At 40.1% G+C, this 26,225-nt stretch overlaps 1 protein-coding gene and 1 pseudogene across 2 annotated transcripts in view; both read right to left on the bottom strand.

Annotated features, from left to right (window-relative positions):
• Window positions 1–18,256: 18,256 nt before the first annotated feature.
• Window positions 18,257–20,541, bottom strand: LOC118987496 (sister chromatid cohesion protein PDS5 homolog B-like; annotated as a pseudogene).
• Window positions 20,472–26,225, bottom strand: part of NCEH1 (neutral cholesterol ester hydrolase 1) — a 48,857-nt gene continuing 43,103 nt past the window's right edge. For both annotated transcript variants that reach the window (XM_037046510.1, XM_037046511.1), the window contains one exon: window positions 20,472–24,113. In XM_037046510.1, coding sequence (XP_036902405.1) covers window positions 23,496–24,113 — 618 coding nt within the window. In that variant the 3' untranslated portion in view covers window positions 20,472–23,495. The remainder of the gene's footprint in view (window positions 24,114–26,225) is intronic.

Here is a 26,225-nt window from a genome sequence, read left to right as displayed (position 1 = left end):
ACCCTTCCCCCACATATAGTGCCACAACGCATTGACATGGCTTGTACTGCCCTGGTGAACACCTGAGGCTCCGCCGCTTACAATGTAACAGGTGTGCCAAGAGAAAGGAATATGGCCCAAATGAAAAAAAAAAACAGAACAAAATTTCAGAAAAATAATTAAGTGACAAAGTGATAGCCAACCAATCAGATGCAGAGTTCAAACACTGGTAATCAGGATGCTCACAGAAATGGCTGAGTATCCAAAGAAACCCAAAACACAAAATCAAAGAATATAAGCACCCCTATGTTCATTGCAGTCTTAGTAACAACAGTTAAGATTGGGAAGCAGCCCAAGTGTCCATCAGATGAGCGATGAAACAACTGTGGGACATTTACACAATGGAATACTACTGGGCCATAAAAAAGGAGGAAAATTCTCTTTTTGCGACAGCATGGCTGAACCTGGAGAACAATATGCTAAGCAAGATAAACCAGTCAGAGAGAGACAAATATTGTTTGATTTCACTCATATGGGGAATTTAATGAGCAAACTGAACTAACAAGCAAAACAGACAGACTCTTTGGACTCATAGGTAGAGAGCAGGCTGTTTCTAGGGGAAGGGGGTGTATAGGAATCAAGCAAAAAAGGAAGACTCACGGATGATGCAGACACCAGCCCACAGTGTCCGGGTCATTATGGATGAAATGAGACATTCACAAGGACTACCGAGTCCAACAGAGGAAAGGGACAGTACGGCTTTTTCCCTCAAGGGGGGCAAAAGCCTCAGCCTTTGCTGAGACCAGCCTTTATTGAGTCTCTCTGGCACATTACATGATGGTCCTCATTTACTATGCACAGGTTGCTTTAGGTGGCTATCTTTTACAGAAAACAAAGGAGCCAATGCCACTAATCACATCACAAAAGAGGGATATTTGCAAATGAAAAGGCAAAAGTGGTTGAACTGGTTACACTGCATAATGGGGGGTCTTAGCATGGATTTTAGGAAGTTACAGTAAGCAGTTGTTATCTCAATTCAGGGTGAGGGAGTTTTTAAGGAAAAATCAAGACTCAAAGCGGCTTAGGCATGTTGCAGGCCTGATTCCTCATGGGAAACATATCCGTGAGTGTGGGTTCTGTGCATCTCTGAGTGGGAGCTGGGCCCACGCCACACAGAACGCTCTCCTACACACGGACATGGACAACAGTGTTTGGATTGCCTGGGGGAGAAGGGGAGGAGGTGGAAGAGGGTATAAGGGGGATAAATGGTAATGGGAAAAAGACAAACAAATAAAAAAATTGAAAGTTAAAGAAAATGATAGGCTAATTTTCACAGGATCTGTTGGCTTCTCTGAGTCATGCACTAAATGGAACAGAAAGCTCGAGGGGTCTTTTTGCTGGTTTTCTCACTAACAGAGAATTCAGAAGTGAGAACCTGTTCATCCTCCAAGGTGAGCACTATGACCTTAAACTTTCCCCCTTGGTGACATTGAAGGCATCCCTCTCAACAGGGAGATGTCAAAGTTGTTCACCTGGAAAATGTTGTAAGATGAGGGCTGTGTGTTCCATGGAGATGTTATTTAGGTGGTATGTTTGTCAATAAATTTCCCTTCTAATTTTTAAACAAGAGCAAGACTTTTTAATAGGCATTTTAATAAAGTGTGCCCAAATGACCAGTACAAATATGAAAAAGTGATCATTATCATTAGGCAACAAAATGCAAATTAAAGCCTCAATATGACGCTGCTAAAATTAAAAAGACGGACAATACATGTCTTGGTGAAGATATGGAGCAATTGGAACTCTCATAAATTGCTGATAAGAGTATACATTGTAGAGCCACTTTGGAATATTATCAAAGCTTAACATACGTGTACCCTATGACCCAGCAATTCTACTCCTGAGTATGCACCCAACATACTCAAATGCCATGAGTGAGTGCCCTGTCCACCAAAAAGACAGGTGAAACATGTTCAGGGCCTCTTTATCAATAATAGCATCCAACTGTAAATAATTCAGCACAGTAGAATGGATAAATTATACTCATACAATGAAATACAACATAGAAATGAATATAAGTAAACTACTGAAATATATAGCAATGTGATTTAAACAAAAGACACCAAAAATAACTAGTGTATGACTTATACAAAGTTCCAAAACAGAAAAATTAATCAGTGATGATAGAGATGAGAACAATAGTAATCCTGGGTGCGCGGAGCAGGAGTGACTAGAGGGTGACCTGTGAACCTCCTGGGGGCTTGGAAATGATTTATATTGTGACATGAGGGTGGTTACATGGGTGTGTGGAAACATTAATTGAGCCGTACCTTTAAGATTTATACATGTTGCGTATAAAGTATACATATATTAATTATGTATTACTATACATATGTTTTACACATATATTTAACTATATGTAATAAAGAAAAAAGCTAGCAGTGAGCAATAATTCTGTTGCTGAGAACCTATACCTCAAATACAAACATTTTCAATTCTTAACAACATACCATATTTCACTAGGACAAAAAAACCCTAAATATATTATCTTTGAATTTAAAATAATACAAAAAAGACATTTAACAAAACCATAGTAATGAGATCACGGGCTGTGTTTATTGTCTTTAGATTTTTAAGTAGTTTTTAAATATTCGTGGAGAGCAGGCAAATAATTTTAGAGTAGCTGCTAAAATGTGAACTAAAAATAGTACCTCATTTCATTTTCATTCATTAAGTTATAAAATTATGTTTTTCCTTTTGTGGGTATATTTTAAGCAAAAGAGATAATGGAAAATCAGGACTCTTTGGGCTAGTCCCCCTTTGGATAATACACACTGAAAATTTATATTTTTCACTTATTAAAACCGTATGCAAGCGTGTGTCCTTCTTGCTTTGTGTGAAAGCAGTGAAGCCTGGTGTTAGGCATGCGGGCTCGCGTCTGACTCCTTCAGCGTATACACTCAGGTCTGCCATCTCTTAGTTCATGACTGTAGGCGACCGACTTACCCCATCTAATTTTCAGTTTCTTCTGAATTAGGGGTGACAATAGTCTCCAGAGCAAAAGGGTCATCCAAAATACAAGTGATTTTTGTTATTGTTAGTGCTACACTATATGATTAAATTATTTTTGCTCTATGTGTCTGTGGGTCTAGTAATATTGTTATATTTGAGGTGAATTTTGAAAGATATTTCACATTAAAATCACTAAGCATTCTGAGCTCTCAAAAATTAAATCACATAGCTCTAACCAACTGGTCTACCAATCTACAGTGGACATCAGTGATCATTTCCACTTTCCAGTTCTCATAACACAGGCAGAGCAGTGCTCCTATGTCACACATGTGGACACTGAGGCTCAAGGAGGTGAGATGAGCCCCCAGAAGAAAAGGAAGAACCCAGAGTGGAGCAGAGGTCTCCTTCTGACTTGCAGTCCAGGCAGTGCTTGCTCCATAGCATTGCGCCCACCATAGTTGGCAAAGGGCAATTTCTTTCCGGGTGAGTTTAACCTTTAATTTCTATATGCCTCTCTGGTTTCTCCTTTGATCTGAACTGGGTGCATCATACCACTTCAGTCCCCCACACATTTCCCCTCCACCCACACTGTGATCAGTGAATTTTCCCAGTTACGCACATGAGCTCATATTGGCCCTTTGCCAGAAGGGCGGCTCTCTTTCAAAGCTAAAATCATATTCTTCATCCTTTCTAATATATTTCCTAATTTACTTCATGCAGTACTCTTTTTAATTTCAGCCTCTCTTCAAACCTGATTAATACTTTCTTTTTCCTCTTACTCAGCACTAAGAGTGCTGTTTTGTATTACACATAACTGGGTATTTTTCTTCCTGTACAATTCTATTATTTACCTTAAAACCTCTTATGGTACCTAGAATAAAGGCTCAAAAATGAAAGATGCCTAATAGATATGTGCTGAATGGATGAATGTGTTAATAATGTAGCAGGAAGATAAGTATACATTTTAAAATATACATTTAAGAAATAAGTTTGGAGGCACATATCATAATATTCAGGAATGTACTGTCAGGATATTTAAATGTAGCAAATGATTTGCGAATTCTACTTGCATTTCATTCATTACAAAATTTTTTTGATGTCTTAAAAATAGGATGCTTCCTCAGATGTCCTTGGGTCTGATCTCATTAATATACTGGAAATGAATTTGCTCTTCTTTGCAGGCACATTGACTTCTACAGGCCACAGAGATAGGGCACTCATAGAACATTTCTTGAATGTCAAATAGATCAGAGACCAGGACCAGAAATCATTGGTAAAAGATATGCAGCCACCCTTTCCCCAGGTGGGTCAGGATGCTCTTGCCCGAGGCAGCATGGTATTCAACTGGTTTGTTTCACAAACTCCTCAATGCCAGTAAAGAGACTGGTGGAAAAACCCTTTTGTGTATGGCATGTTGGTTATATTATCTAATACAAAATGTGGTCCTGCACACTGGGTGAGCTATGCATGTCAATTTTTAAGGTCTTCCTTTCTGATCATGAGTTTCATATGATATACTTGAAATACTTAATGTAGTACATTTCATCCATTAAGAAATACTGAACTGAATATGCAAACTAAAAAGTACAAATGTAAAAATAAAAAGTACTAAAAAGTACAAATGTACAAAAGGAAAAATACAAATGCAAGTAAATTTGTATTTTGAACCAAAGAACCTGCACTTTAAAAAAATAAATTTTTTAAAAACTTTTAAATCGAAATAGAAGTTTTCAGCTTTTTTTGGGATGATGTATCACTTTTAATATTCTGAAATTCTCAGTTAACACCAAGCTTCAGTGGATGCAAATTGTGCCAACAAGGAAGTAGAGTGGGAATTTCCAGAATATTTCCACAGGTAAATATGTCAGAAACTTGGACATGGATCAGATAAAACTTATGTAACCACTGGCTGATTGCCAGACCTCAGAGTACTTGATGAGTAAGAGTTGCATATTGTCTGAATTTCCCAGAGAAACAAATCCAATAGCGCATGTGCGGACAAACATATATACTAATATGTGTGATTATAATATGTGTGATTATACTAATATATATGATTGTAAGGATTTGGCTCATATGATTATGGAGGCTGAGATTTCCAAGATCTTCAGTCAGCAAGCTGGAATTCCAGGAGAGCTGGTAGTGTAGTTCCAGGCCAAGTTCAAAGGCCTGAGAACCAGGAGAGTCAGTGGAGTAAATTCTAGTCCAAGTTTAAAGGCAGAGAAGAAATTCTAAATTCCCCAGCTAGAAAGTAGGCAGAGGGTAGTTCCTTCTTATTCACCGGGGGATTAGCCTTTTTGTTCTATTCAAGTCTTCAGCCGATGGAATGAGGTCCACTCATATTTGGAGAAGGCAATCTGCTTTACTCAGTCTACCAATTCAAATGTTAATCTTATCCAAAACACCTCCACTGAATATTATGCTAAGTGAAATAAGTAGGTCAGAGAAAGACAAATACCTTATGATTTCACTTCCGTGTGGAATCTAATGAACAAAATAAACGAACAATCAAACTTGAAACAGACTCATGGATACAGAGAACAGACTGGTGGATGCCAAAGAGGAGGGGGGCTGGGGGACTGGGTGAAAAAGGTGAGGAGATTAAGAGTACGAACTAGCAGTTATAAAACTCTCACAGGGATGTAAGTATAGCATAGGGAATATAGTCAATAATATTGTAATAATTGTGGATGGTGCCAGGTGGGTACTGACAATATCAGGGCAATTTGTAAAGTTTATGGTTGTCTAGCCGCTACGCTGTACACCTGAAACGAATACAAACATTACAGTTGAATGTAAACCGTAATTGAAAAATGAAATTAAAAAATAAAGACACCCTCACAGGCCGTCGGAGTAATGTTTGACCAATTACTGTATTTTGCCGTGTATAATGCGCACTTTCCTGACCAAATTTTTGAAGGAAAAATAAGGATGCGCATCACACATGGGTATAATGATTACATGCCATGGTATAATAACCCCATATATAATGTGCATGAAAACATGGGTGTGCATTGTACACAGGAGTGCATTATGCATGGCAAAATGCAGGTATATGGGCACCCCGTGGCCCAGTCAGGTTGGCACAGAAAATTAATCATCACAAGCTGTTTCAACAGGATCTCCCCCACTACCTAAAATAATGAATGCCACTCTTAAAGTTGGAGCCCAGATTAGGAAACTCACCTTCTTTGGGCAACAGTGACGGGATAAAGGAGCACAGATTTTGGAGTCAAATTGATCTGGATTAAAATGCCCTCTCTCATTTACTTTCTAGCTATGCAAACTTGGATAAACTAATTTACTTCTCAATTTCCTTACTCACAAAGCACAATTAGTCATAGATTATCAGGGAAAAACATCTGTGATGTGCTTGTCACATACGTAAACATTCAGTATATCATGTCTATTATCATTACTAATTCCCTCTGGATTTATACAGCATTGTTGCGAAAATTATTTTGCAATTCGTACTTAAGTTAACATAGAAGATTGTTTGCAGATTGGAAGATTAAGCAAAGTTGCTTGGATATTGTATTTCTTAGGATATGTTCAGTATTCTTTTGAAATCACAAAAGTGTATAGACAATTTTAAATAAAGTCTTGAAAATCAAACCAGACCATGATATTAATACTCTATATGCTCCATGATCCTCTGTTATGTGCTGTAGTTTTGAGACATCCTGAGTCTACACTGGGTGTCTGGAGTGTCAGACTCAGTAAGGCAAGACAAGAAGGAAACAGGGCACGAGTTCATTGACGGACAGCAAAGTGTTCCCTCTTGTTTACAAAGTGTTCCCTACTAGGTCACACCGATTTGGAGACTGAAAAAAACATGGCGTTGGGACTACTTACAGGGCATTTTAATTTGGCTACATAGAACTCCATGTGCTTGTTTGGGGCACAAATTCATTATGGTCCCAGTGACAAGAACAAATGCTGACCAGCGGCTGATTGAACATTGTTTATCTCATTATCCTGGTATCCCACCCCCTGGAACAAATGATCCAGGCTTAATGATAATGGACATGCTATAAACTCAACACTAGAAATGCATCTTGGGGGTAGTAGTCATGGGCCTGTGTCGGCAGTCAGGCCAGGCCTTAGTGACATTATGAAGCAGTGTGTGTTGCCTGTTAACTTCATCTTCTCTTTTCATACTATCTTCCTTTTTCAGGCCAACTTCCATTATGGACTTTCTTCCTTTCCTGTGTTCTCTCTATAAAATCAGGAAAATAAAAATTACTTTCTAAATGGAATAAGGATTAAATAAGGTAATGTCTATGGTGAACCATGGATTATTATAAACACTTGTAGTTGTTTCATAATTAGAGCAATACCATTGATTTTGCATTTCCCTTACAGAACTGTAAGCTTCCGAGGGCCTGCAGCTGCCTTGTTCATCACTGATCCCCAGGAACTGGCTCTGGACACAAAGCATTTGAGAGGAATGCAACAACATTTATTAAATGAATGGGTAGATGGGTGGGTGGATGGATGGACGAATGGGTGACAGACCATAGGGTAAGTAGGTAAATGGATATTTTGAGATTCAGAAAGTTGCTGAATGCATCATCCTTGTGCCTCTTCTCTGCCTGGACAATATTCACTGACTGTGGAAGAAAAGCACAATTCGCTTTCATAATTAACCAATAACTGACCATTTATCTGAAGTTTTAATCCCTATAATGTTGACATAATAGTTTGTAAGGGTTTTTTTTATTTTTTAATTAATTAATTAATTAATTAATTTGTATTTATTTATTGACAACCATAAGCCAAGGTTAGTTCTCCAAAGTAGGCAGGAAAAAAAATCATTTGATCCTAAAATTCATACTCAAAATAAAGCTAGTAGTGTATTTTTAGTTAATTACTGTGCTTACAAATTTTGAGTCAGAATAATCACTAGGGCTAGTGGTGATAGAGCCACACCTGTTATTTCTGCTAAGTGCCATCCTAAATTAAACATCACATGTATTACTATTTTTTTAAGCTTAATAATTCCAGAGAGCAAAAAGAGCTGACATTGTCCTGTGTGGACACAAAAAAACATCTCCTTACCCTTAGTAACTGTGCTGCTAAACACCAGGCTCCAAACGCACTTTGTAAATGTAGAATCACTATGTTGTACACCTGAAATAGATTATTTTATGTCAACCATGCTTGAAGTTTTTTAAAAAAGGAAACTGTCATCACCACCACCACCCCAAAAAACATATTAAAAAATACCATATTCTTAGTGGTCAGGCCAACTAAATGGAAACGAAGTGTCAAAAAAAAAAAACTGTACTAAGGCTTTCCCACTCACAGTGTAGTCTGTGGACCAGCAGCAGGGGGGTCTCCCAACCCACCGAAACCGACTTCATTAGAACTTGTGTCCTGACAAAATCCCCAGATGATTCACATGCGTTTAACATTTGAGACCTTTCATGAGAGACAGGTGCCATTGTAGACAGTCAGAAGTGGGGGCCTCACCTCTCCCCAGAATTGGTGGTCATTTAAGCCTATCTGCTGAGAAAAGTTGGGCATTTGGAAGATAAGAAGAAAGAAGCAGAAGTTAGATGCACGGAGATAGACGTGGTAGCCTGGGTTCTCGAATGTTCTGTACCAGGCTCCCCGAAAGTGAACTTTCCTTCATTTTTTGATCTTGGATGCCTAGATTTCTGGTTGTATCTTTACCACAAACCTCCCTCTTTACATGAGCTAGCTGGAGTGAGTGAACTAAATCATGACTAAAAGAAAATGAAAATGGATATTTGGAGTCATTTTGCGTGCCCTGTGTGTAGGTGTTATTTATGAGCAATTTGCCTTTTCTGGTTTTTTTGATATCCATTAAATAATACATAGTCATCATTTTAAAAATTAATTTTTTAGAGGAAACCAAAGTAGAAAAACCTTTTCCCCCCTAGGGCCTCATTCCCATTTCCTAGAGGTAACCAGTTACCAATGTCTTATATAAATAATTAATTTTTAATTATTATATTAAAATACAAATATAACAAAATATGACAAATCAATACCTTATACATTAACATATTCTATTATATAACATATTATATAGTATATAATATATTAATACAATAAATATAAGTGATATAAAATATAATTTTATATTATTATAAAATTATTATATTATAGTAAACATGCAATGCTCTGTTTTCCCTGCTCCTTGGCAACAACAAACGAAGAGAAAGTGGATCATATTGTTAATATTATCAGAGTATCTAGAGGGATACATATAATATCTGACATTTGTTTAACTCACAACTTTTTAAAATGTCCTTCTGTAGCTTTATTTCTAAAATGGTCGTTGTAGGCAGGCAGTACAAATATCCCCACTGTCATAGATTTGACGTACAGATGCACTGAGGCTCAAAATCCTGACCTCAGTTTTCACTGAGGTTCCCTAAATAAGTAGTTATGTCACAGTTTCTGCTGTGTATGCTTTAAAATAATTGAGGACATTATTATTATTATTTTAAGTATTTTATTAATTTATTTTTAGAGAGAGGGGAAGGGAAGGAGAAAGAGTGGGAGAGAAACATCAATGTGTGGTTGCCTCTCATGGGTCCCCTACTGGGGACCTGGCCCACAACCCAGACATGTGCCCTGACTGGGAATCGAACCAGCGACCCTTTGCTTCACAGGCCCGTGCTCAATCCATGGAGCTACACCAGCTAGGGCAAGGACATTATTTTTTAAGTCTCATCCAGGGATATTCTTTTAGAATTAGTACTAGAGACAGACCACTGTCCCTGAGAAACTCAAATGCCTCCTAAAGGCTGAATCACTGACCGCATTTTTAACTTTTCCTCAATGGCTAGTGTGCTGTGAATGAGAAACAGGCCCTGTAATAAACCAGACAAACTATCATAGTGCCCCATGGTGACTCAAAGTAACCCAACGGGATGGTCCAATGACATTCCTGACTGGACAGTCCCTGCGGGTGGTTACGCCCCAGGCCTAGCTTCCTTAGCAAAGGTCTTCTTTACCGTAAGCGGCCCTGTCCACGGCTCTTTTGCACGTAGGACAACAAATCTTTGCAATATCAGAGGAATTCTCTTTTCCAGACCCCTGAAGGCACATCCTTAGGCACCAGAGCACAAAAGGACCAGCACACAAGATCACAGAACTCCTCGTTTTTATCTTATTCCCTGCATACCATCTCTAATGTGCTGTAACTGTTAACTACCCTGTACCAACCAATGTAAAAGAAGTACGTGTTTCTCCATTTCGTATCTGATCTAATCCCCCAGATTTCTCTGTTTTGCTTTCTCCTGCCCCCTCAATCTGGTACCAATGGGTTTCACGTCACCTCCCTTATATCTCCTTTAATTTTAATGTATAAAATAAGCTATAAAACTGCCATCCTCCAGAGCATGTTTTTGAAGTTTGAAGTTTGGTTCTGGGCATGTCCTCAAAATATTAGATCAAATAAACTCTTATAAAAGTATTTCTACATGTGGACGTTCTCTTGTGGACAGTGCTCAGAGCTGAACCAGAAGTCAACCACAGCTGACTTCTCTAGTCAGTGTATTTGGTTCTTTTCCTTGGCTATGAGCTCCTATTTCTATGTCACTATTTCACTGTATTTTTTCTGTGTCATTGAAGTCTGTCTGCTTTAAGTATTTTGTGGAGTAAAGATGGAGTTGTTTAGGTAAATATGACTTCTAAATTGAGGAAACCAAGGCACCGATGAACACTAACATAAATTTATTGAGGTGTTTGCGGGTAACCCTAGAACTGGAATTGTGCTTCCCTAAATTCTAGTTCACGCTGCTTCCTCTGTTCCACACAAACTGAGTGTCAAGCTTTGTCTCCTTAACCATGGGACATAATACATTTGTTTTTAAAAGTATGGCAATTCTGACAGTAACCAGAGGGGAAGTGGGAAAGTATAATGGCAGGGGCAAAGAAGGAAGGGTTTTTAGGAACATCTATAAAGGACACACGGACAAAACCAAAGGCGGTGGGATCAAGGGTGGGAAGTGGGGATGGCTGAGGTAGGGGAGAAATGGAGACAACTGTACTTGAACAACAATAAAAACTAATAAAATAAAGGTATGACAATCGTGCAAATATCACTGCTGAATGTTGTTTGAATTGAAAACAACAGCTTCAGCTTTTGAAGGCCGTCAAACTTTGCCTTAGGATCCACCTAGTGCTGGGAGGCTGGAATTTGCCAGCAAATACAGCAAGAGCTGAAGGTCCTATAGTTCTTGCTGCACTAAATGGTCCTTTAAAAATATCAGAACATTTTATTCTGTCAGTCCTTAACCAAATGGATTGCAAGTATCTACCTTAAATCAAAACATGTAAAAGGGGAAAAAAGGCAAAGCACTTTGGTGGGCAGAGAAGTGACACGCTCTGAAAAGGACTATTTTAAGTCTTAGAGGAAATTCCATACTGCTTTCCACAGTGGCTGCACCAGTCTGCATTCCCACCAACAGTGCACTAGGTTCCCTAATCTCCACATCCTCATTAGCATTTCTTTGTTGATATATTGATGACGGCCATTCTGACATGTGTGAGGTGAGGTGATATCTCATTGTGGTTTTAATTTGTATTTCTCTGATGATTAGTTTTAATTTTTTATAGATTTTATTTATCTTTAGAGGGGAAAGGAAGGAGACAGGGAGAGAAATATCAATGTATGGTTGCCTCTCATACGTCCCCTGCTGGCAACTGGTCTGCAACCCAGGTATGTGCCCTAACTGGGAACTGAACTACAATCCTTTGGTTCGCAGGCCCCTGCTCAATCCACTGAGTTACACCAGCAAGGGCTGATGATTAGTGATGTTGAGCATCTTTTCATATGTCTATAGAGCAGCTGTGTGTCCTCTCTGGAAAAGTGTCTGTTCAGGTCCTTTGCCCATTTTTAATTGAATTGCTTGTCTTTCAAGGTGTTGAGTCCTATGAGTTCTTTATATATTTTGAGATCAAACTCTTGTCCGAGGTATCATTGGCAAATATGTTTTCCCATACAGTGGGTGCCTTTTTCATTTTGATGATATTTTTTTTAGGCGTGCAGAAGCTTTTAATTTGATGTAGTCCCATTTGCTTATTCTTTCCTTTATTTCCCTTGCCCTAGAAGATATATCAGCAAAAATATTGCTGCCTGGGGTATCTGAGATTTTGCTGCCTATATTTTCCTCTAGGACTTTTATGGCATCACAGCTGATTCAGAGATTACAGGACTGGTATTATACCCTAAGAATCCTTAAGCACCAATTCAAAAGAAACTATGCACCCCAATGTTCATAGCTGTGTTATTTACAATAGTCAAGTGCTGGAAACAGCCTAAGTGCCTGTCAGTGGATGAGTAGATCAAAAAACTGTGGTACAACCAGAAAGCTGTGTGAGGTGCGTACTTACACCTTGGTTGGGATCTCTGTAACACATTTCTGTTCTTAGTCCTCCTCATGTTCAATGTAATTTGAAAATGGTAGTGTATAACAGAATTGATGTTTGTTTTCTGTTTGATCTTCAACAGAGGAAATAAAAGGGGTTACAGCTCCTTTCTTCTTCTTCTTCTTCTTCTTCTTCTTTTTATCATTTTAAAGTTGCTACCAGTATATGATGGACAATGGAGAGACATACTGTAGAGCGTTCTGTTGCCTAGTTGACAAAGCTGCTTTTGAATGCTGGTGACACTACACACTTCTATAATATGCATCATGCTATATGACAAAATGCTCTGATTCCGAGTGCCAAAAGCTCAATTCAGTGAATACAACTAATCACACTCATCCATTTGCACTCCTTTTATTCTCTATTGGTGCTTAAAGAGCTTATCACGTTGTTCCTTAGGCGTTTTATCTTTGCTCAGATTGTAGAAGACTTGTGGCTTGTTTATGGTTTTGTATTTGTATCTAGTGCACACATTAACATGATAGATGCAATGCCTTGTGCAGCTACAGTTTTCTGGAGAGGCTAAACTCTTAGGAATTGTTTATCAGATCTCCAGTAATTTTTTTTCTTTAGATTAAAAAAAAAAACTGTGCTACATTTACACAATGAGATACTATGCAGCAGAAAGAAAGAAGGAACTCTTACTCTTCGCTCAACACGGATAGAACTGGAGAACATTATGTTAAGTGAAATAAGCCAGGTGGCAAAAGATAAATACCATATGATCTCACCTGTAAGAGGAACCTAATGAACAAAACAAACAAACGAAACAACAAACAAAACAAGCAAAATAAAGCCAGAGACATGGAAACAAGGAATGAACTGACAGTGACCAGAGGAGAGGGTGGGGAGGATAAGGGGAGAAAGAAAGGGAAGGGTCTAGTCAAAGAATACGTACAAATGATGCATGGTCGTGTACAACAGGGTGGGGATTGACTGTGGGAGTGCGGGGGAAGGTGGGACAAAGAGCAATGGGGGAGAAATTGGGACAACTGTAATAGAACAAAAATAAAAAACAAAAACGCTATTTTAGATTTCATTCTGCAGTGAAAAGCCTTTTTATTTATCTTTCATAGAAAGTATTATAACAGGAAACGAGTGGGAAATCTTTTTATTCCAGGGAGATATCAGCAAGTGTGTAGGATGGCTAAAGATATTTACTGTCAAGAGTGCCCTCTGCTGGTTTTTTAATAACGTTCTACAGGGCCCCACAAAAGGAATACCTGCGTGAGTGTGGTCGGTCAGGCAATAATGTTGGTGTAATAATTTATAGTTTTAATTTGAACATTTCACCTAAAACGTCATATGGTGTGCTTGAGTGTGATATTGTTATGTTACAGAATCACACCCTTATGATGTAATAACAAAGGGGCATTATTTGTGCTGGACTTCTGTTCTAGGCTTCAGGGTTTCATTTGTTGACCAACTGAGGTTTTTAATGCATTAATTTAAAAATTAAATGTATGCCCTGGCCGGGAGGCTCAAGTGCTTGGAGCGTCATCCCTGCACCAGAAGGTTGCAGGTTCGATCCTGGGTTGGGGCAAGTTCGGGAGGCAACCGATTGTTTCTCTCTTACACCTCTCTTTCTCTCTCTCCCTGTCTTCCTCTCTCTCTCAAAAGTCAATTTAAAAAATACTCGGGTGAGGATTAAAAGGTGTGTGTGTGTATGTGTGTGTATATATATATATATTTTTTGGAGGGGGAAACCCCAGAAATTTTATATTAAGAATACAAATAAGCAACTATAATAGCATCAGGAACAATATTACATATCATGAAAAGAACCCTGTTTTAATTGTGACAACCTAAGAACAGTTCAGCGAGAATTAATTGAGTGCTTATCCTGCGAGAGGCCCTGTGTCAGGCATTGGGGTTACAAAGGTCATGCTGACACGACCCCACAACAGGATCTCAGAGTTTCCTGGGGAGTCAGACTCACCAACACATGGTAACTCTGCCATGTGTCACGTGCCATGGGAGGGCAGAGTGACACTTTAAGTCATCCTGATCAGTGAGCAGTTAGGGAAGACTTCCTGGGGGAGGCTGACAAAGAAGACAAGGCAGGGCAAAGAAAGGCATTCTGGGTAGAGGGAAGAGTCCTGCAGAAGAGAAAACAGCGGCAAGCAGAACATGAGCAGAACGCATGAAAACCTGGTCTCAGGCTCGGCCTGGCTGGCTCTGCACTACACTCAGGGCTTGCCTAGAGGTGATGCTGTGCAACAGTGGTTCTTAGGTGTTTGGGCCTCAGGACTTCACCTTCTTAAAAGTCACTGGATGCCACGTCCAATGCTAACCAGGTCGGCTGACACAGTCACGGCTTGGGGACAAAGGCTTCACAGAAGCATTTTCTAACCATGTCGGTTGACACAGTCATGACTTGGAGATGACGGCTTCACAGAAGCGTTTTCCAGCAGGACGGACGTGGCATTAGTGGATATATGGTGTTGCTTTTATTCTTACTGTTTCTTAGTATTCTAACCTTTGCACTTCTGGTAATTTGGAATCTCCTAGAATTAATGACCACTCTCAGAGAAAAAACAACAGTTGGCTCAAGTCCTAAGCATTATCACCCTGGCTGAAATAAGGCATCATACTTTACTTATTTGTTCCCGTGAAAGCCACCCAAGAAAGAACAGTTCAGGGAAAAATATATATATTCCCATAGAACTGCCTCATAGAATAGCAAAAGCCCCTTTAGAAAATAGCCCCTGATTGTCAAAGAGTTGTTAGAGTAACAGCTCCTCCTTTACCTTGAATAGGAATATATATCAGTTAGAATTAGACAGGCATGAAAATAGAAGAAGCTGGTTAGCTATTATAAACTAAGCACTTAGAAACAACTACCAAGGAATTAGAGTCCTCAGTCTACAAAAACCATTTTACACAGCAAGATAGATAGCTAAGTTAGATATTACAAAGGCTTATAATGAATTTCCTAACCTCTGCTCGGTTAAGCGTGCCTGTTGCCCATGACAATTTCTGAGAATTTTAATAAACAATAAGACATTCAAACTGTATACATAGAACTATTTCAAATTGTCTGATTAATGGTTTTCCTGGTCAAAATAACTTTTGTTTAATATAACTGAAACTATGGGAACTTTCGTACTTTTCCCGGTTACCTTTGTATTGATTTTTTCTGCTTAACTGATCATGCTGTACATCTGTAAATGTTAATCTATGCCAAAAATGAAAATATAAAAAATCAGCTTGTACTTGCAATAAACGGAACAGTGCTTCACCAGCCTTTGAGCTGTGCAGTTGTCTGTTACCCAGCGCCAACACCTACTCTCACCTGAGGACCCTTAGATGAGCTGCGGCTGGACCGCGGCAACTGGACTTTTGGAAGCCCATATGACTTCCTAAATGACTGTACATATGGACTTTGTTTCTTGATAATTACCACATTAGGAATTAAAACAGAAACTTTTGAACACAGTTGTTGATACATTGACCTACTGGTTGCCTTGAGCTATATTTTATGTTTCTAAAAATCCTCAATTTCCTAAACAGAAATGAGTGAGAAGGGAGGCACCTGTTTGCAAAACTTTTCATGTCTGGCTTAAAGGAGCCAGCTGGCTTCTGGTATGGGTCTCTGTATCTCATACACTGCAACACTGCATGTCAAGAAGCAGCCAGAAAACTCTAATGTACATTCATTAAACAAAAGAGGATAAAGGGCAAATGACATCACAGTGTTATTATGAAAACAGTTTCGATTTTGTGGGCCCCAGGGGTGCCCAGGCTGCACATTGAGAATGAGGGCAGCAGGCCTAGACATGGCCAGTCCCTGCGGGAGAGCTGTGTTCTCAGTGCTCGGTACACGTGGAAGGTAACCGAGGGACAGGGCTCTGTGAGCTTGGACGTACATAGTCAGGTCTGAGGTGGAAGTCATCCTCTTTGCAGCTGTGTGGTGCATGGATTCGAGGGCACAAGACTTGAGAGAACACAACTAGTTAGAAAATTATTACAATTGTTTGGGCAAGAAGTGATGAGAAACTCAGCTGGAGCAGTGTATCCAGATATGGAAAGAAGGGAATGGATTTTGAGAAATATTTAGGAAGTGGAATTGATTGGACTTGGTGATTGATTAGGAGTTGGAGGGACTGGGTTAGGAGATAGAGAAAATACCATAATGTTAGCTTGGGTACCTGAAGAGCCGGTGGTAAAATCTGTGACGCAGGGACTATGGAAACCCATGTCAGGGCAGGAAGAAAAAGGGGTGCATTCAGTTTGGGGCTTGCTGCACTGCTGGGGCTATCGGAGGACCCGGGACAGGCATCCAGGGGAGTGAATGAGTGAATCTAAATCTTGTGTATGGACCCCATTCATAGAGGCACTTTGACTTGCTCCTGGTTAGTAACCCTGACCCTTTCCACTGCATTCTCTCTTCGTGTGTTAAGTGGCTGCATCCCATTTTTAGGATTCAGTCAAAGGAAAATGAAACTGGGAATGCATTTAGCTGGAGTTTAGTGGCATACAGATATTCACGTGATTTTTCAGCTCCTTTAGTTACTGCTGACTCACCCAGCAGGGAGGAACCACCCAGGAACACTTCTCTCCCACACTCTTGGCAAGAGCAGGGTGGAGGCACTGAAATAGGGGCTCTGTGTTGCACCCAGCACCAGACAGATGTTTGAGAAGAGGTAGAGCAAGGTTAAAAATGAACGGGGCCCGAAGTAACTTGTGGAAGATTCTCCACACCATCATACACATTTTTAACATGTAAGCAGAGGACGTTTTCTTGTGGAAAAATTGTCACTCCTTCCAGTAAGCTGTGGCATCTCTCTTCCCTCTCCTTGAATCTGGGCTGGTCCTGTGATTTGCTTTGACCAATAGAATATGGTGAAATGATGCAGGGTCATTTCAAAACTTTCATCTTTGAAGATACAAATGTTCCTGTGTTTGCGTACTTAGCATATTCCATTTTGGAATTCAGAGGCCACATTTTTAGAATTCCATCTCAGGAGAAAAGGCTACATGGAAGAAAACCAAGTCACTCAGCTAACAGCCAGCCACAAGAGCCAGCCACCCAGGGAGCCACATGGATGGTCCAGAGCAGTGGGAGAGTCTGATGACTGGGCCCCAGGTCCATAGCACATTTGGCAAACAGTCCCCCAAGCTAAGCTCAGTCAACCCAGAAACCAGACAGTAACAAATGGCTGATTTTAACTTACAAGTTGCAGAATAAGAAGATGTTACTCAGCAAGAGATCACCAAAACAATTGCTGTGTTTGGATGAGAAAGAGAATAAAATAAAGACAACTGGGTCAAAAAGGAGCTCCCTCTTGACAGGACAGATTTGGCTACACTTACAGAGTGAAGGAGGAATGAGTACAGGGAGAGTTAAAGATCCTGGAGAGAGGGGAGGTACTTCAGCAAGTCCTTGAATGAAACATTAATGGATTGGATTAAGGACACAAATTGAGGTCCTGGCTTTTTATGGAAGGCAGTAACTTCAACCTGTGAGAGTGGAGAAATGAAGGCAGGAGGAGTGCATTACTTAGCTTAGTGGACTGTTTATCTTGAAGTAAAAGACTTAAGATAACTTTAATCTGTGGCCAAGCAGATAAGTATTATTTCTTTATTTCAAGAATTTACCTAGGATAAAGAAAATAGAATTTCATTTCTTATTAAAAAATAACAAAAACCAAAAGAAGAAAAAGACAACATCCTAAAAGTGGTAGAATTGCTTTCAATAGTTAAAATTTCTCAAACTCTTGATTTGATTTCCATGGAATACTTGTGTGATGTGTTAAATAGAGCATTCTTTTAGGACAGTTTGCAACAGTTTAAGAAAGCAAAAACCTCATTATCTGTTAAGAAAAGTGAAGAAAGGACTTCAATTGTGGAAGGATGAAAAGAAAATCTTCACTTTATCCATTTTCTCCAAAACATTTTTTTGCTTTAAAATTTGGCTCACATACTTTGAATTGTTAAATTTAGGTTGGAAATATTTAAATAACTTCTTTTTTACTTTCTGAAAAAAAAGCTGTGTATTTTATGTCTATTTTAACAATGTTTACATTACACAAATTGTTACCATTTAAAAATACAGTAGTTATGTGTTCCACATAAAATCCAGGATACTACAAAAGATCGAAAGAACAGGCTGATATTTGAAACATACTTCACAGCATTTGAATCCAGTGTGACATACAAGTAACATAAATGTTGCATTCATTCCGTAGTTTTCAAGTTATGGGGAACCATATATTGAGCAAAGATCCATTCAAAACACAATTACTCACCAATACAAGTTTGATAATACATGTAGCAGTTTGCCTTTGATCCATGAAATCTGTTTTGCAGCATCTTTTCCAACTGCTCATTGTAAAGCATGTTTCTTGTCTGCACACTCTCTACTGTTTGTCTAGAGCTCTCTGAGTCGCAAAAATTAAGTGACTATTGACCAGAATATCCTTTTTAGCAGCTGTCATTATAGACACAGTAACATCATGTCTAATGGCTTCCTCAGGGTCATGGGACCTCACTCTAAGACACTCTGTTAAGTCTTTGCTAAATCAAGATGGTTCGCAAGACAGTGGCTGGCAACCTACACACATTCCAGATATACGGGTACACGAATGCCATGAAACCTGCCCAACTAACACTGCCAAAGTGGTTTGTTTTGAGAAACCAATTCTGATTTCTTTGCCCCAAACACTTTTGCCAGCAGTTTAACAACTTGCAGGTGCTCCTTGTTATCACTGCTCTTTAGTTTAAACTCAAGCTGGGATAAAACTGAGAGCAGCAAATTACTATCAATATTATAGAGCTCCAAAAGTGAGTCAAAGACGCGCTCTGACAAAGTGCTGAGAGACGTTTTCCCAAGCATCAGAACCTGACTTTAAAACTGGTAACAGTGTATGGTTCAACAGCTTGAGCTATCCTTTTCAGTAAAACCTTTGCCAAATCATATGCTTGCTTGTTTAAATTCTTATGGGAAGATTCCAGATTTACTAAAACCCTACCCAAAAGCTCTTGAGGTACCGTGTCTCCTTCACAAATGATGGAGCTCACGAGGTCTAAGTGCATATGAACTTTCTGATTGTGGCCACTGTTTGTAACTGAAAATAATGTTCTGTGTAGTTATATAAAAAGCTCATGGCTACCTTCCAACTCAAAGCAGTATTATATGACTTAACCCAAACAGTGTTCTCAAGTAAATAAAAATACCTATTAAATTGTGGGCTCTTTGTATCCCCTAACCCCTTCAACTTGCCTTGTTGTAAATATAAATCCACCCTTTAGTTTATCAGGTGACATTTACGGAGCTTCAGGAGCGTAAATCCTGAAAATATCAGCAAGGCCAAAGGCTACCAGCAGGTAAACATCTTTATCAGATCGCTTGAGAAAAAAGTCTGAAGCAAGAAGTAAGGCCAGGTTTAAATAAAGCTCCTTTTCTTCTTCAGAGTCCTGGTCCATATTCATGCAGGTTGTCACAACCGTCTTTAACCGCCTCACCGTCTCCTCTTCGGATATTTTATCTGAGGTTTCCTTGACGCCAGGAGCATAAGCAATTTCCCATCATTGGTCTTCGTCTTTGAATGAGCCCTGAAGCCATGATGGAATATTTTTACCCCGTCCTGGGTTGAGATGTCTTCTCTAATGCCTCCAGTCTGGGTCAGGTGACCCCTGTACAGGTTTGCAGGACACCCCTAGGTTCCGGCAGAGGGAGGGCGGGATGGACTAGAGTTGTGTGAAGTGAGACTGGGGTTTGTGGCTCTGGGGAGAGAGCTGGAGGGACAGCCGCCGGGAGCCCTGGGCTGAGCCCCTCTCCCACACTGACAGAGCCTTAGAGCACGCCCCGCCTTGCATCAGCCTGGGAAGAAGCAATAGCCCCACCTTCTGGTCTTCAAATAATTTCTCTAAAAATTTTTGTATTTCATAGGTTTCTCCAATACTGTATCCAGACAAGAAATGAATGTCACCAAGGAGGCCACGGAGCTACCTCTCTTGAAAGGAAGCTGAAGGACTCCAGTGGGCAGAAGATTTGGGTGGAATTGTGGCTAGGGATCTGAGCTACAGAGAGGAGAGAGATGGGAACCGGAAAAAGAGACGAGGAGCACAGTGCCAGCTGGAGCCACTTTATTTCCAAATGAGATTCAAAGCAGACGCAGGCTTTCCTACCTCCATACTGGATTTTCATCTTATAAAACAGATTTGCTGCTAAAATCCTTCATAAAATCTGCCTTTCCCTTCACAGTAGAAAATAAGCCAAAAGTCACAGGTTAAAAGGTCATGCATAAAATATTCTATCCACCAAGATAATTATATAATAGTCTTAAATTCTTCACAGATCAATGAAAAAAATCATTAACACTGATTGACACTTCACTATGTTTTGCTGCATTTCAAGATTTTTTCTTCATATATTTATGTTCATATTTCACAAACAATGATTTTACAAAAAGGCTATCAACTTTTTCATAAAATAGGAAAACAAAACAAAGCCATAACACTAAAATATATACACATCAATCGGCAGAGCATAAACTTAAAAAAAAATTAAAACAAAAAGAAAATGAACTCACCCCAAATCAAAATATCTGTAACACAAACTCTGTAGGCTTCCCACAGGAGTTCTTAGCACTCAGATTTGGGGCTGGATAGAGCTTATACTGCATCTAGTGGATTTGTGTATCATGATTCACAACTGTTATTGTTACAAGGACAGTTTCAAGGTGTGAGGTGGGACACAGTGCAAGTCATTAGACAGACCATTCACACGTATAAAAGCTTTAATGAAACTCAAGTATTTCATCAGAAACAGTGCTTTGACTCCCTTTTCTTTCACTCCCCTTTTCCTCTGAGAGACCCCTGTAGAGACCTGGAGTCACTTACTGCCTATAACTACTACGGGGTTTGGCTTATAATTCTAAGGGCAAGGGATGTCATTTTAAGGAACTCTGTGCATGCATTATATTTTCTTTGCTTAATCAGAGGTAGATAACCTCGAAATAAGGTCCAAATATCGGTTACTTCAAAGAGTGTCAAAAGCATAATATTAAACAAGGAGGTTAGCTACTAGAAAGTAAGAATTGAAATTCTAATTTTTAAGAAAAAATATCTTTGATGATGCATGTGTCTGCGTATATGGAATAAATGACCTACAAAAGAAAAAAACAACACTGTAGAAGAAGAGGTCAAATATAATTTGTCAGCTGGGAAAAAATGGTTGGAAGAAACCTCATACATCAAGTAGTTAATTCTCTGATTTCAGAGGAGAGGGAGGAGAGACCCAGACAGGGCGAGTGACTTGCCTGGGCACATCAGCACACTCATTTGTACAACTACTTTTAGACACACCCAGGCACACACACACTGTTGCATTCACTTCTGTTTTGTACAATAAACGCTACTGGTTTACACAATAAATAAACGAACTATGCAAATTTTCATTTGTTATTTCATTTCCGGAAGTAGGAAATACCCATCTTTCAAATGAGCCAGATGTTCTACTTTCTCCCAACTGATACATTTACCAAACTGTGTCATCACTCGCCTGGACCACTGCTCTCTGCAGCCCCTGGAAGAAGCACAGATGGAGGGAGACGTAGGCGTGGCAGGAAGGAAAAGCAGAGGCACTCAACTCATGTCCGAATCAGTTTCTAGTTGTGCCAAAGATGCTTCCACTGTCAGTGAAGGCTTTACATCAAGTTCAGCTCAGGCTATCGGAACTTCTAGACTTGATGGAAGGACATAACGAGGGTGTTAGGCACCAGATGCCAGTGTGTGCCCTCTGCCCAGAAGATTGTGAGCTAGTTCTCCTCTGACCGTTAAGAGCAGAGGTGAGCAGTGTGGGTCTTGTCTAAGCTATAAACTATAAACTTAGATGGCTTTGCTAGGTGAAGTCATAGTTTCTAATGACCTTAATTTGTAGATGCCTGTGAACATCACAATACTTAGGCCTAATGTACAGTAGTATTAATAGCTATTTTACCTTTTCCATAAAATTACATGTGGATATAATTCTAAGGTAGTTTTTAAAAATATTATTACTTTTAATATTCATTATAGACTTTATTCTAAAAAATCTTGAGCCCAGCTACATATATTAACATGAAATAACTTTAAAAATAAGCAATACATTATATACATACCAAAATAGCCCCATTTTAAAGCCATGTAAGTGAAAAAGTTGAGTTTTCAAGAATAAACTAGACCTTCTATGAGTATTTTTCATAATTTTAAACTAATATTAAACATATCTTCTTTCTGACTATGCCCAATATATACACACTGCTCTTAGTAATTTATGTCAGAAGTATTCACTATGAAAACAGTAGGTTGGTTGGTTTGTCTGTTTTCACTTGTTCTATCGTGAAAAATCTCTTCCAAATTTAAGTAAGTTTGGTCCCAAAAGTTCTCCCCCAAGGAGACAGCATAACCAGAAGACTTGCAATGCACAGCTACCCAGGGCGTATGCAACCTTACATTTTCTAGTAATAGTGGTGGAAGGTAACTTTCAAGTATCATCATAATCCAACTGGACATATAGATTGTTATCTCATGAAATTAACACTCTATAGGGAGAAAGTCATTTGAGAAACTCGTCCTTGCTAGAACATCTTCACCAAAATTCCCATAGGAAACAAAATCATCCACCTACAAGGGACAGAGGGCACTTGGTAGCCAGCACTGACCTTAAAGTGCACACATTTAACAGTGCTCTGAACTCAGTGTAAACTCTAGCAAGATGAAGAAGAGCCCACACTTTCTTACTTCATTAAAGGTTACTGGGTCATCCAGAGTGGGAAGTATTTCTTCTAAACAAAACATCTTGGGAAGGCAGGACCCACAGCTACTTCCAGCCCCTGGTCCTGCCTTCCGCAGCAATGGCTATTCGTAGCTGTTTGGCTAAAACAAGAAGAGAGAGACTGGATAACTTGGAGAATGAGATGTAGGTGTTTTTGTACTGATTTTAGTCAAACACATTTTAAAAATTAAATTAGTGCAGGGAAGGGAACAGAGATTCCATAACTCACAAATAACAAGGGGGAAATGAGTTGACTAAAAAGGGCATGTCTTTCCAAAGCAGGTGCAGGAGGTCAAGAGGGGCACGCAAGCATTCTAGAAATTTTACTTCTTCACAGATTTTGATCCAGCCATGTGATGTAACTTTTCCTAGTCCGGATTCCCACTGAGAAGTTGGTGGGCCAGCTGGTAAAAATCATGCACCCGTGGAAGGCATCCTCAAAGTGATCCAAGGTCACCTCCACACCTGCACTCTCCAGACGCTTTGCATACATGATCCCATCATCTCGTAGGACATCGTGCTCACACGTCAGGATGTAGGTCTTTGGGAGGTGCTGCAGGACTTCCCGGTCCGCAATGAGTGGGGAAGAGCGGACATCCAGCAGCTGAGGGATCTCCCGGACAATCCTGGCGTTGCCAGTGGTCTGCACGACAGGCGTGTAGTTCTTGGTGAAGACTGTGGGCAGAAGGGATGTCCAGTTTAGACGGGCCCTGAGGGCAGCAGCCTCTTCCACGTCGAGGGAAGTGTGGTTGTTGACTATCATTGCCTGGACAAAGTCCTGGTTGCCTTTGAAGTAGTCCACCCAGTACTTCACCATGACATAACGGGGCAGGATGGGGGTGTCCACATTCTGCTGATAAGAGGGTGTGTTGAAGTCTAAAGCCTGAAGAACTGGGTAAATTAAAGCTTGCAGTTTGAGCTTGCTTTTCAGGCTGGCATCTTGACTGAACTAGAGAAGAAGAAGCAAACACATCATTTTATTTGGCAGGGATCCTTTGACAGAAACCACACCTCAAAAAGCAGGGTGATACGTTACTTTGAACCAGTCGAAAGGATACAGTTGTTAAATTTCAAGCAGGCATGGTATTAATGTAGTTTAAAAAAATAAATAATTCCTCATCACCAACCACCACCACCCTCCTATCAAGCTACTGGATAATGACTAAGAAAGGTATGATGTCTGCAACTTATCATTTTGAGGGAACACTCCAAATGTCCATGATCTCACAGGTTGCTAAGCCCTCCTTAACATATTACTTGTATCTATCCTTCGGCACTTAGCACACCTGACTGGGTACTGCGGATGGACAGTGTGTGAACCTATGTAGTTTTGTATTCCCTGCAAGGTCCAAAAAAGGCAACGGCTTCCCAGGGAGAAATAACTAGTCTGACTCTTCCAAAGGAGAAGGGTAGGACAATGAGCAGGTGACAGGACTCCACAGTGTTTCGTAGGGCCTCTGCACACCTCCTCCGTAGGTGAGCCCTCAGCTTCAGGCTTTGTGAGGGTGAGATCGTCCAGACACAGGACTGGCAGCGGGCCCTCCACTCTGCCTAACGAGCACGTGCCCCGTGGTGAAGTCAAAAGAAGAACGGGAAGCAACCTCCATCTCAGCAGACCACAATTCCCCCATGGCTTCCCCAAATGTGAAGGCAATGCCTCATTTTGTAATTTTAGTGTCTCAAATGATTAATTTTTCAGGTAACATTTAAGCGTAGCTAGCTAGCTCACTGTATGCCACAAACAATCTTCAAGGTTACTTTAGCCACTCAATTTTGTTTTCCACTGGTCTTCAGAACACCACCCCCAGGGAAGATGGAACTGCTCTGTAAAAGCGGGAGGAAATGATCAGTAAGTAGTATTATTGATATGTGCCAAGAATTGTACACACATCATCTCCCTAAGCAAGTCTTGGTAGCAGCCCCAAATATCCGGTGGTATTATCCTCATTTTCCTGAAGCTCAGAGGGATTAAGGACTTGCACAGAGAGGCTCCCAGAGGGGGCCTAGATCCCTTCCCCATTCTGCCTGGTTTTAAAGCTCCCCCAAGGCACCAGGACTGACTTCTTACTGCATTTGGGCACATGGAAAGCAAACCTGCCAAGGCCAAGTGGAGAATCAAGTTCTTTAATTATAGCAAAGGGGAAGAAATCAGGATACACCACAGATAAAAAGGCAGACGCTACTTGAAAATGCCAAAAGAGAAAAAAACTGGAGGTGAGAAGACAGAGACACTATTCTTAAATTATTTGATATGTTAAACATATCAAAGAAAAAACGTTGCAACCAAAAGCTTTTCTGGAAGGAAAGGGTTACGGAGCCACGTGCTAGCCAGGGAGGGGAGCAGGTCCTGGGGCTGCAGTCGGAACCAGCAGCAGCTGGGCTGGAAGAAGAAGACAAACATGTCTACTGTCCTGGGGCTGACAGGGCTCTTTGACATACGGGTTCTAGGAAGAAAGATGTAAGTGGGTTGAAAGAATTTACCTGGCTGTAGGTAAGGGGGTGGGAGCGATGCAGCAGGGAAACTTCTAGGATCGGAGCATAGTCCCTAGGGAAGAAATACTCCCTACTCCTGGACTGGTTGTGAGCAACAGTCTGGGAAGTTCGGGCAGAGGCAGGATGCAGTTGTATCTGGAGACTGGCTTTTTTTTTTTAAAGAGCCACCTGGAAGGCGATTCAGAGTAGTAACCTCCACTCAGGAATGTGAGCAGTCTATTTCTGGACCCGGCCTAAGACTCTTTAGCTGATTACCTCTCACCTCTTCCGCCCACCCTCCAGCCTGCTGTTATTTAATTTAGGACAGCTGGGAATTTTTCTCTTGTCGAATCCACAACGGGAAGGAAATGTACTTATCTTTCAGTTCACACAGCTACCCCAAATTTTGTTTTCAAAGAATTTAACCAAGGGAAGCTCAGGTTTATTATTACATTTCAAGTGACAGAACCATTGAATGTTGTCTTTGACATAAAAAAAAAAAAAACAATTGGAGACACTTTTTGAATTTTTAATTTGGCCCAAGGTTCTAAGGAAACAATCTCAGCAACTGGAGTTCAAGCAAAAATCC

This window comes from Sturnira hondurensis, unplaced genomic scaffold (assembly GCF_014824575.4).
Source record: "Sturnira hondurensis isolate 20B ecotype Veracruz unplaced genomic scaffold, ASM1482457v3 Scaffold0005279, whole genome shotgun sequence".
Lineage (NCBI taxonomy): Eukaryota > Metazoa > Chordata > Mammalia > Chiroptera > Phyllostomidae > Sturnira > Sturnira hondurensis.
The sequence above is the reverse complement of the archived record's forward strand: the minus strand, read 5'-3'. Positions and strand labels throughout refer to the sequence as shown.